The sequence below is a fragment of the Papaver somniferum genome, chromosome 4 (genome assembly GCF_003573695.1).
Source record: "Papaver somniferum cultivar HN1 chromosome 4, ASM357369v1, whole genome shotgun sequence".
Taxonomy (NCBI): Eukaryota; Viridiplantae; Streptophyta; class Magnoliopsida; order Ranunculales; family Papaveraceae; genus Papaver; species Papaver somniferum.
The window spans coordinates 83,223,932-83,236,190 of record NC_039361.1 but is presented as its reverse complement, the minus strand read 5'-3'; the positions used below and the strand labels follow the sequence as shown (position 1 = coordinate 83,236,190).

The following is a 12,259-nucleotide window of genomic DNA, read 5'->3' as shown; positions in this document are numbered from 1 at the left end:
GATGATGTGAACAACTACACAATGTATTATGGGCATACAGGACAACACGAAGATATTCCACTGGGGAGTCCCCATTTCTCCTCACTTATGGAGCTGAAGCGTTCATCCCAACAGAGATCCTCATGCCAACCACAAAGACCAAAGCATGGGAGAAAATCTCACAACAGACATGATGTTAGAGAGACTGGACGACCTGGAAGGAAGGAGGGAAGCAGCATTGCAGAAGATGGAAAATTATCAACGGAGACTAGCGAAGGAGTACAACAAAAAGGTTAAGCTTCGAAATTTTGTAGAAGGGCAGTATGTGCTAAGAACAATCCCGCAGTATCAACTAGAGAATAAATGGGGAAAGTTAGCACCTACATGGGGAGGACCTTTTATAATACACGACATTGCGGGAAACGGTTCATACTATCTTCGCAATCTGAAAGGCGAGGTCCTACGGCACCCTTGGAATGCTAAATGGCTCAAACCGTACTACCCATAGGAGCAGCGCAGCTTTGCATCTGCGTGGAGAATACCAGAAGAAGAAGGCAGCGTAACCTCTTTACATGTTTCTATCTCTGGACGAGGAATGGCAGGCCTCAACCTATCAATCAAACAAACTTTTTGGGAAATCTTCAAGTAAACGAAATGGTCAAAAGGCCCGCTGGATGAACGCATGTACATTACATTATAAATTAACAATATTAGGGAAAGTAGTTAATCTACAATCTCTCAGGGCTCCCCTATCAGTGTCTATGAGTGTAAGACCAGGGGGAAGGAACCCATCAGAAAGAGATACCCAACCAATTTTAAGGCAGCGAGTCGACGGAATGGGTGCATGTAAATATTTTCAAATAAGCATTCCATATCCTAGAACGCTGCCTCGGCCCCCACCGTTTGGGAATCCTCTGGCCCAGGATTCGCCAGCGGGGTGACAGGTCTCAAGACGATCACGAAGGTATTTACCTTCGGTGTCGCACTCAAACACTCTCAACTTTTTATAAAACAAGTTATTTCTAGTTTAACACTTCACAATACTTTAAAATAAAAAGATGAATTGATAACGCAGGTACGCCAAAAGGATGATCCATTTCAAAAAGAGTTGATTACAAGATTCAGCAAATACTATAAAGCAGGAAACCCATCAAAAAATGATCCGAAATTATATAATCAACAAGGATCAACTTTATATGACTAATAAAAGGAATCTACTTGGACGATACAGCTCCATCAATGGGGTTGTCTCTGGGAGATGAAGGTACGCTACCACCTGAAGAGGGCCCAGAAGAACCAGGCAAAGGCGCGGGAAGGGGACGGCGGGGATAATTCTTGACAAGACCATGTTCGACTTTAAGACCAAGTTCAATCTTATCCAGGACTTTGTTGGTCTCTTCAGCCAACTGACATCGAGCCTTATAAGTGATAACATCGGTCCGCTGGTTGGCCTGAGACAACAATACAGATAGGTGTTCCGCCTCTTTGGAGGCAATCTCCGCCGCTTCCTCACGAGACGCGGCCAACCCTTTGAAATAGTTGGCTTGTCCTTCCTGCTACACTAAGGCAGATTGAGTCTTTTTAAGCTCATCATTTGCTGCGTGAAGCTGTCCTTCGAGTGCTGAAAACAAGAAATACCAAGGGGTTAAAACGTAGAAATAACAGAATCACACTCGATAAAACGAGGTTATACCTTCGACATTAGCCTAAGCCTCTTCATACTCATTCACAACTGCGTCCCGAGCCTCATCAAGAAAGTCATATTCAGTGGATAGTTTCTTATAATCCGTTTGAAGGTTCGTAAGAGCAAATTGACTCGCGTCTAAATCTACCTGCTTCATCGAATCCAAGTGACGAAGATGGTTGACTTCGTCATTCACCTCCCCCATCCTTTTATGGAGTCGATACACATTCACCTCGAGATCTCTTTCAGACTCCACTTGGCGAGCAACATCCGCTCGAGACGCTGCTAGGGATTTAGTAAGAGTACCAACCTCGGACCTAGCATTATGTCTTTCCTCGGAAAGACGCAACATACTATCCCTAACCCCGGGGACTAAGAAAGAACGAGACTGTTGTAACTCTCCTTCTAAAAAGCGCACTCTAGCCTCTAAGTCTGAAGCATGTTCTCGAGGATCATGCAGGTTGTCACGCGTCCATAGAAGCGTACCATTAAACAAACAACGGTCATGATTGTACTTATTTTGCATATCAACCATCAGTGTTCGCTTTTCACGCCACTCAGCTGTTAAGGCGTTGTGCTCATCAGCACGAGCATTCCACTTTACGGCTTCACTCTTCAACTTACCCACCAACTCTGCAATACGGGATATCTGTCGTTCCCTTTCTTTCCGAAGCCATATCAACTCGGGGACTCCACCCACTGAAGATATGGTGGGGAGACTCAGACAGAACACCAAAATACAGATAGGGAATCACAAGGAGTGAAAAATCCATAAAATACGAACCTGTGAAGGACGAGACACTTCTACGAGTCTGCTCCAATTCGTTGCGGACTATAGCAAGTTCTGAACGAATACTCTCCTCAGCGTTGCCAAGCTGTTATTTTTCCTTCAGACGTCCCCTCAGTTCATTTATTTCCACTTCAGCCGCAGACAGTTCCTCTTCTCTATGACGAAGCTTGGCCTCTAACTTTAAAGACTTTGCTTTGAAGAATTGGTATAGAACATGGTTACAATGTTCGCTCCTCATCATCTACGTCACAAACAACAAACATTATTATACCAAAGGGATCAGATATCACGAAGAACACAATGCGCGGATATCATAAAAAGAGTACAAGGATTTACCTCTAAAACACGCTGCTGGGGAAAACCGTACTGGTACCTATCAGCTATGGCCATCATATCAGCAACAGAGGAGGGGCGGGGGGTCAACCACTAGGTTATCTTCCAAATCTCTAAGATTCTTCTCCCACATCTCAGCAACGCGGGCTTCAGAAGACCATTGCATCATTCGACGAGTATAAGCGTCGGAATTCTTCTCACCAGTGACCACGGGGGCAGGGTTAGGGACGAACATCAGGTTCTTCTTCTTTAGCCAAGCGAAAATGGCATATTCACCTTCAGGCATTAGCGAGTAAGGGAAATACTCGTAAGGAGACTCAACCGCAGACTTCCCCTTGGCGGTTATCTCCTCAACCGCGCAAGTCTCGACATTACCACCCTCAGCATGACCACCTGCGTTCTCAGCTTGCTGATCAGTGGTACCTTCTTTTCCAAGATCCCCAAGCACATCCCAATCATCATTTGGGGAAAGCAATGAGAAGTCTTCGGCAAGACCCATTGCAGCAGTCACATCAAAGGATTCCCCCGCAGAATATATCCTACCGAAAGAAAATTCTGGGGAAATTACGGGCAGAGTACCCACACCAACAATGTCATCACCAACAGGGGCAGATCCACTCCTGCCAGTACCACCAACGGTAATATTACCCTCAGCCTCACCATCACCACCGGCGGAAACTTCTTCTTCACCATCACCACCCGCGACAACTTCTTCTTCACCATCACCACCCGCGACAACTTCAGCCTCACCATCACCACCCGCGGCAACTTCTTCTTCACCATTACCACCTTCGTCATCAGGGTGACAAGTGTCGGTACGCTCTTCTCCATTGGACATTTCTTCATCCTCACCATAACCTTGGTTTACGGGACTCGTAACCTCCTCATAACCCTCAGCCTCACCGGTAACTGCAGTAGAAGATTGTTTGGGTCCAAGTTTCTTCTTCTTAGACACCTACAAACCAGTATACATCCCACAAAGGCTCATTTTTTCCCTCACTTCAAAAATGAAAATTATTTCAAGCGAGAAAAAAGGGGCAAAAAGATAAAGAATATAAAAAGAAACTATACCTTGGCAGCAGCAACATTCTTCGATGGATGGATAGCACCAGAACCCTCCTCCTCATCTCCATCAACGACATCAAGAGCATAAGGAAAATTCATGCCCGCGAAATTCGGACGCCAAGGACAGAAATCTCCATAACGAGCAGGAGGAGTTTCACGAGGCTTGCTATTTTCAGAAGGACGCCACCGCGTGGACCCGGAATCCATCCATAAGCCCAAGGACCAACTACCTCAATAACAGTATCATGCCATTCATAATCATGGTCACGCTTAATCCTTTCACGAGCAGGAAAGAGTTTCCGTTTAGAAGATCCCTCAGTACCAGGAACATACTTCAGCTTGGCATCACTCACCTCACTCAAAAGATGAATTTCACCACGGGGAGCAGCAATATTACGAAGACTAACACTTCACGGCTTACGGTTTCTACTGTTGACATAATCCCCAAAAGAAATGTTAAAATTCTGAGGAGTGTACCACTATCTCTCAGCAGGATTTGGAACATAGCAGGTCATCATAGTCTCTCCCTTGCTTCGCAGGTAACATTCCTTCAGTGAACGAAGATAATTCCCAGATAGTTGTGACACAGAACGATTATGAGTGTTCGTGGAAGAGCCTTCGCGACTATCCAACACGTCATAATAAAAGGAGTCACCCGACTTATATAGGGGCAACATAAGACCCGCCTCGAAGGCTCCAACCGTAGTCAACAGATGAAACTCGTCAAACTGATAATTAGCAAGGAGCTCGTAGGTGATATCATCGTCAGGGGCATAGAAGCGAACCTCAAAAGCTTGAAGTTCATGTTTTTCCTTGAACATCTCAAGATCAATATGCTTGAAAGTGACCTTCTTCTTACCAACTGAAATGCTGCGTATCACGGGGACAGTTTCTTCTTCGTCTGCGGAATCAGAAGTAGGACCCAATTCCGAAGCTTTCCTTTTATAAGGAAGATTTGTAGACGGATCAGCTCTCGACATAGTACCCTTGGAGTACTTTCCTTTGAAAAAAACCGCGGGAGGAGGCGGCAAAGATTTCTGCGGAGGCACTGAAGTAGGAGCCATTGAACGAAGGGGCGGAGCATCCACCATTTCAGTACGAGGAGGAGGAGCCCGCGTACTCCTAGATTCATCATGAGGAGGATCCTGTGTACTCCTAGAATCTTCACGAGGACGAGAATGGGCGCGGTTAACAGCATACCTAGATCCATAAGGACCCTTCGGCATATCCCCTTTCTTAATAGGCACAATCTTCGCACCGGAGGAAGATGAAACCCTATGACCCCGAGGATCCGATTGCGAAGACTTGTAAGGGCCTTACCCAAGTGGAGATCTGTCAGAATCTCTACGCGGAGGGGATCTTGACGATCAGACATATCTACAAGGAAACACAAAAACAGTTTAGAGAAGAATACGAGGAGATCACTAAAGATCAAAAAACTTATAATTGATGGTTCATCCGGATAAACATTACAAACCCTAAGAACTAAAAAATACTCCATCCGACTCCAGGGATAATACTCAGATACAGAATCACAGACGTTGTAACAAAGAACAGGGGAAAGCATATATGCTTCGACATGTATGATCTTCATCGCAAAACCAAGAACACAGCAGCAGGAGACAAACGGGTAGATACATAAATAAATCAATGATGAACAACTAATGAAAAACCCCATACTTGTATAGAAGAGGACGACAAGCACCAATCGCAATCGAAGAAAGGAGGATCGGAGATATCAAAAGATACAGGGGCAGCAACAATCAAAAACGAAAGAAGCAGAAGAAAAAAACAGAAAATTGAATGCTATATTCCTCACAAGAACGGTGATAATAAATGACTAAAGAACAAGAATAAGAAAACAAGAAGATAATGAACACTGACAAGAAGAGGATAAAAGTTTTTTTCACATTCTCTTTCCTATTTATGAAGCTAGAGAAGACAATAACTGCTCCTCGTACCAAGGAGCAGTTACGGGAAAAGTTAATGCAAAGTGGGAAACGAGTAGGACTACCTTTCTTCTTCAAAATTGCAAAATACGCCCAAGTTAGAAGAAGATGGGAAAATTGTATGTACACCTTTCATCATCCACCACGTGTACAGAAAGAGACACGTGAAAGGCATGCGAAGCGAGACATCAAAACATGATAGCAAGCATCTCATCAGAAGATGCCATCGGTCAGCAGATCTGACGGTCAGGGATAGAGGACCACATAGGTATGATGGCTCAGAGGAGCACCAGATAATACCCCTTGGGTGTTAACACACCCAATCCCGAGGAAGATCCCAGATCAACGGCCGAGAGGAAGTTTGGCTGATACAGATATGACCAGACAAAGAGACACTTGTCTGACACGAGCAAACATCCATCTACCCACATTAAATACCAAGGAGATATACACGTGTCAATCAACTCGTGGAAGAAGCGAGGATAACCCTTCGTATCCAAGCTCAGGCCGCGGCATATGCAGAAGACCTCTGCGTAATACGCACAAAGCACAAGAAGATAAGATTACAACGACACCTCAGAAATGGGACCCACGTTCCATCCCTATAAATACCCCTTTCCACTAAGAGAGGAGGGGTGGACCATTTTGGAGAGCAATTAGAGGAGAATATAGGAGAGAGAAATAGGAAGAGTAAGTAATCCCCCTACTTCCGCAGACCTATGTATATTCTAAAGTCATTCGACTATCTTTGTAACCATTCAGTACATAGTGAAACACCAAACCCCGTGGATGTAGGCCTTAGTGCCGAACCACGTAAATCTGTCTCATTTACATTTCAGCACCTTACATTCAACGTTAAACTTCATATGCTTTATATTTATACTTGATTCTTGGTTTATTTCTTTATACGAACATTATTTATGATAATATTCGACTAGACAATGACAAGCCCGAAGGCTTCGAGTCGATGAATCGATATAATCATCCCCGTTACGCATACGACGTACAATTCTAGAATTAGGATGTATGCGAATATTGTTTGTGAACACGTGGATGGCTTCGTGATTTATGTGTTCACAGATCTGGCAGTAAGCCATCCTTGAGTGGAAAATCAAAAGTCTTCCCCTTGGTCCACACTTGCTTGATCTTGTCGTTCATTATATATAAATGCACCTTAAAACCGCAACAGCAAAATGTTCCCTTCCTGCTACCTTTACAACGATGATGATTGCGGTGTTGCTGATGACGGTCACTGCTGTTGCTTATCATTATCTTCTCCGTACGTGCAACACAAAGATCTCCTTGAAACTCCAGAAGATGATGATCGACTACTAAATATTCGTCCTTATCAATCTCCGTCGTCGCCATTGTGTGGGTCAGACAACATTCAGTTGGGAGCCTAATGAAGTTAATTTTCTCGCTGTGGATGTCGAATGAGAGCAACATATCATAATCGTTATTATTACTGGCCCTGTTGGTTATCCTCCAAAAAAAACCACTCCCACAAAGGGTGGCTGATCTACGAGTAATTGTCGAAGCTCTTGTAAACATTCGACCAGGAAAAGCAGAAGAACCTGGTGGCGGTGAGATTCTAGAAGTACTAGTAACTATCTTTCTCCATGAATTATCTTCCCCTCCCAATGTAATGACCATGCAAACAAACTCCTCCTCCTCTTCATTGATATTAGTATATACAAACACAGCCTTATATTCTTGCAATGCTGAATCAAAACCAAAACCATGACACAAGTATTTGCATCCCATGGTAGGAGGAGTGGAATGGGAATAAAAACTAAGTGTTTCGTCCCTTGTCGGATTAATGATAGTGATTTCACTCTCGTCATCAGCGGTGGCGTCGCTACTCTCTGATTTAAGACAAGCTAAACCATTACAATAACCAACTAGTTCACTTGTAGCCCCACATGTTACGTTTACTAACATTCTAATCCTTGTTTTTTCATGTATGCTGAAAAAGTAATTCTGCCAATCCTTTTCGAATGCATTAAGGAGATTGAAGACTAGGTTCAATTTGTTTTTACTGTGAACTAAGTGAGAGGAAACAAATTTTGGATCATGAAATATTGAATTGTACCATGATTTACTGAGGCAGCTGCATATGCCTAGAGTTCGAGCTGGTAATCTGATCAGAATGTCGTTAATAATTAACTCGTCAGGAAGATATGGTGGTGTTAGTAGTCTTTGCTTCGTCTTCTTGTTCTGCTCTTCACTGCATATTGGTAATCTTTTCCCACTTATCAATTTCATATCCATGTCGAAAACTTGGTTAAGTTAATTCTCTAAAATTCTCTAGTCCCAACTAGGCTTGTGTAATTTAACTCTAAATTTAACTAACGCTATTAATTTATCAAAGTTTTACTGTATAGATATGGTATTCATAGTCTTCGCGCCTCCGCGAACGTTTTCCATTTCCATTTAAGCTTCTCCATTTCCATTTAAGCTTCTGAGTTCCTTTTCACATTAAGTTTCTGAGTTTCCTTATTTTGTTATGCTATGTATCGGCAATTTGTCAAAAGGGTGGACCATACCTAAATCTTGTGTTTAGATTGATTACGTATGGGTGCATGAAACCCGTGTATGCATAGATGTCATATGGTGGCATCTTTGGTAACTCTAGGTTAAGGGAGTTTTTGGAAACTGGTTTACAAGAGCGGCACGTTTGGCCATTGGCTTTCTCAATTTCCAAAAATGGGCTGCGTTCGAAACGCAGTAATTCTTTTCAGCCCACTTTGAAAACCCACGGTCAACCCCACCGATGATATGGCACAATACATATGACCAAGAAAACGTACTTAAAAAAATAATACAGCATAGAGCACAGGCCATCTTGACACAAACCAAATGAAACAAAACACAGTTAAAAACCAGATCTTTAATATGAAAAATTCCAAAATTTCCAGCAACACCTTAGCCAGTATCAGAAACCCAATTAATCCATCCACTGTCAAAAACCTGATATGGAATTAAAATTCTTAATTTCAAACAAAAACATCGAATCAGAGCAATCAGCAGTAAAGAAACTCAGCCTCTAAGAATCTTACATTTTCAATTTCCATTTCAGCTCAGCCAAGGACCAATTCCAGAAATAAGTAAAGCTGCATAGAAATTCGTCATATTACTATTAGGCGTCTTTTGATTTTACTGAAATCTTATGATTAAGCTAACGTTTAAGAAATGTACCATTTCCCTTTTAAACTCTCTACCGAGTCCTAAATGATTTGCTCCATCAAGGTAAACCTAAGTCCATGAGCTCCTTAGATCCATCTTCAGTTCGCAATAATCCTGTCTGGGTATCTTCAGTTCGCAATAAGAAACAATAAAATGTTGTACGAATCAATTCTTCAAAATCCAAAAACAATAAAATGCATATCATCTTTTGCTTTATTAGTAGAGGATTCAAAGTGATTTACCTGGTCACATTGTATTCGGGGTGAAATTCTGCAACTTTGGCTGTAAAGTCACCATAATGGCGTATAGCTTCAAAACACAAATGTCTTCCTGATGCCGCTGGGTTCTCATATAGCAGAATATGAGCTAGAGCAACATCCTTCACATAAACTGGTCCCATATAAAAATTCTCATTCTCTTTAGTACACCCTGTTATCAAAAACAGCATCTGAACTTAGGAATACGCGACAAGAATTGTAACTCTTCAGAAGACATTCAAGCTAGAGAAATTAAAAGTCAATAAGAGCAACATTTTCGAAAATGAAATCAATCAAGTGTTCGCATACACCTTGGGTGAGGCGAATGAGCATCAACATGCTGGCATTGACAGTGGGGGAAATTATAGGTCCCATTACAGTTCCAATGTTGATCACTCCCACATCTAGCCCTGTTTCGCTAGCAAAATCCCATGCGGCTTTTTCTGCCATTATCTTAGAAGCTGGGTACCATAACTGTCAATGAACCATAACAACATAAATACCAAACACACCGACACCAGTAATATATCAAAAAACAACAAGAACTTACATATGAATGTGATTCATCAAATTCTTGCATTTCCATTCCAGTCAACTTGGTTTCATAAAACAAGATATACACCATAGTTCTCATTCATGTTTTGTGGTACAAGAACGAATTAATATACCAACTACAAACTCTCCCATTTGCTTGCAGAGGTCTCGGTCATAGTTTCTGGTCTAGTACCATTTCCTAGTCCAGTACTAATCTAAACAGCATATAAAGGGTCAATCTAAGCAGCTTTAGACCTTCAGGGTTGCAAATTTGCATCTAAACCTCAATTAGACTAGACTTGTTTCTAGATGCAAATATCAGTGATACTTTCTTTTTTTTAACTAAATTGCATGTTAAATCGGACATTTATGTTAAATGGACTAAAATCAATCAAGTAAGATACATTCTGTAGCAATCCAAAGTGAACAGAAAAACTCACTCCATTTTGCTTGCAATAATCAAGATCAGCCCAGCAATCCTCCCTTTTAGGTACATCAGCTGGCCAATTAGGAGTCGGCATAACCGCCGAAATCGACGAAGTTAACACAACTCGTTATACTCCACATTCTTTTGCTGCTTTAAGCACATTCATTGTTCCCTTTACTGCAGGATTCAACAATTGCCTCTGAGAAAACAAAAATCAGCCAAATTAGATGCAATGGCATGAAACCGAGGATGTTCATCAACATTTTGGAAGGTAGAATTAGAACCCGAGGATCATCAACTGTCTCAAAAATACAAGGAGAAGCTAAATGGAAAACACCAACAGTGCCATTAATGGATGAAAATACAGAATCATAGTCCAGAAGATCAATTTGGAAGAGATGGAGAGATTCAGCTCCTTGTAGGGACTTCAAATGCTTTTTTGCTTTCTCTTCATCTGAAGAATTCATACATTGATTGATCTAAGAGCTATAATTTTTGATAAAACTAATGAAAGAGTAAAATAGGAGTTGGGATATACTGAACTGAGGTTTTGGAAGGAAACCTGTTTTGAGGCATACGAATATGTTTTGAGGCATACTTTCCGCTGAAAATTATCAGCCGAACCTAGACAAAAACATAGGTTCCGCTAAAAGTTGAGTATGTCTCAAAAATACTCGGTCTCCCTCAAAATAGGTTTTTTTTGGAAGGGGTACTTCTTGGGCTCCAGGGCAGGGCAGGAAATTTTGTTAAGCCGTGGTGAGATACATTTTTGGTGGCCCAATATATCATATCTAAAGACTTAAAGGCCAAGACAAATACAACTCCCACGTTGAATGGTGAGAAAATCCTCGATTCCTATTGGCCGAAATAGGTCTTTTTTGAGTTTTGCGAAACCAGAGTTTTGGTGAGGACACTTGGCAACGTATGATTGGTTTAAAAAGAATAGAGAAAAGATTAAAAAAAGGAAACCAAATTCAATTTGGAATTCATGAAGTGATAATATTTATGTGAGGACACTTGACAACGTATGATTGGTTCAAAAATTACAAACATAAAAGAAAACCATGACTTACCGTGTTTGGAGTTTTATAGAAGTCCAAATTCGATTTGGATATCGAGTAATTACTGAATTAGGACTATTTTTTCCAAATTAATATATAAAGGGGAAAAATCCACATATTTTCTGCGGAAATAAAAAGGATAAATAAATAAAATCTGCACATATTCTCCACCTATATAATGTATTTATCCCGCCACACCAAATCCAAAAATACATCTCCACGGGGCGGGGCAAATCCCTGCGCACACCAAATAAAAAATGCATTGACACCGGACAAAGCCCCGTGCACACCAAATTAAAAGGAATAAACAAATAAAATCTGCACATATTTTCCACCTGTTTAATGTAATTGTCCCGCCACATCAAATCAAAAATGCACCTCCACGGGGCAGGCGAAGCCCCGCGCACACCAAATTAAAAATACATCGCCATGGGGCACGCCAAATTAAAAATACATCGTCACGGGGCGGGGCGAAGCCCTGCGCACAATAAAACCAAAATACATCGCCACGGGTGGGAGGGGGGAAGCCCCGCGCTCGCCAAATCAAAAATACGTCGCCACAGGGCGGGACGAAGCCCCGCTGCCGCGCACACCAAGTTAAAAAAAATATGCCTGGTGCGTAGCACGGGCACAAATCTAGTTCACATAATACATCTTAAATGTCATCAAAACTAGAGGTGAGCATTTGGCCTGGAATCCGCGGATTTGACCGGAACCATGTGTAATTTTGGGGGTGGGTTCCCAGATCTTTTGCTAATGGATCGAATAAGGATGAGATTTTTGGAATCCAACGGATTATGGATTGGGCCTGGGTGCAATCTTGAAAATCTGTTGGACATCCTGACCCGTTAGTACATATTTTTTATTAAACTTCTTCGGTATAAGTATGGGATTAGTACATTTTGTTAGAGCATTTCTCGGTCGAACTCGCAAGCGTTGCTATCTCAAGCTTGTTTGTCAAGTTTAGTTTTCAAAATTAGAAGTCTTGATTTCT

At 41.8% G+C, this 12,259-nt stretch overlaps 1 protein-coding gene and 1 pseudogene across 1 annotated transcript; both read right to left on the bottom strand.

Moving 5' to 3' along the window:
- Window positions 1–6,874: 6,874 nt before the first annotated feature.
- Window positions 6,875–8,071, bottom strand: LOC113272754 (F-box protein CPR1-like). Its single transcript, XM_026522552.1, has one exon. It carries the CDS (start codon window positions 8,069–8,071, stop codon window positions 6,875–6,877), a length of 1,197 nt encoding a protein of 398 aa, XP_026378337.1.
- A 560-nt stretch (window positions 8,072–8,631) lies between these two features.
- Window positions 8,632–10,792, bottom strand: LOC113274043 (annotated as a pseudogene).
- Between the last annotated feature and the right edge of the window lie 1,467 nt (window positions 10,793–12,259).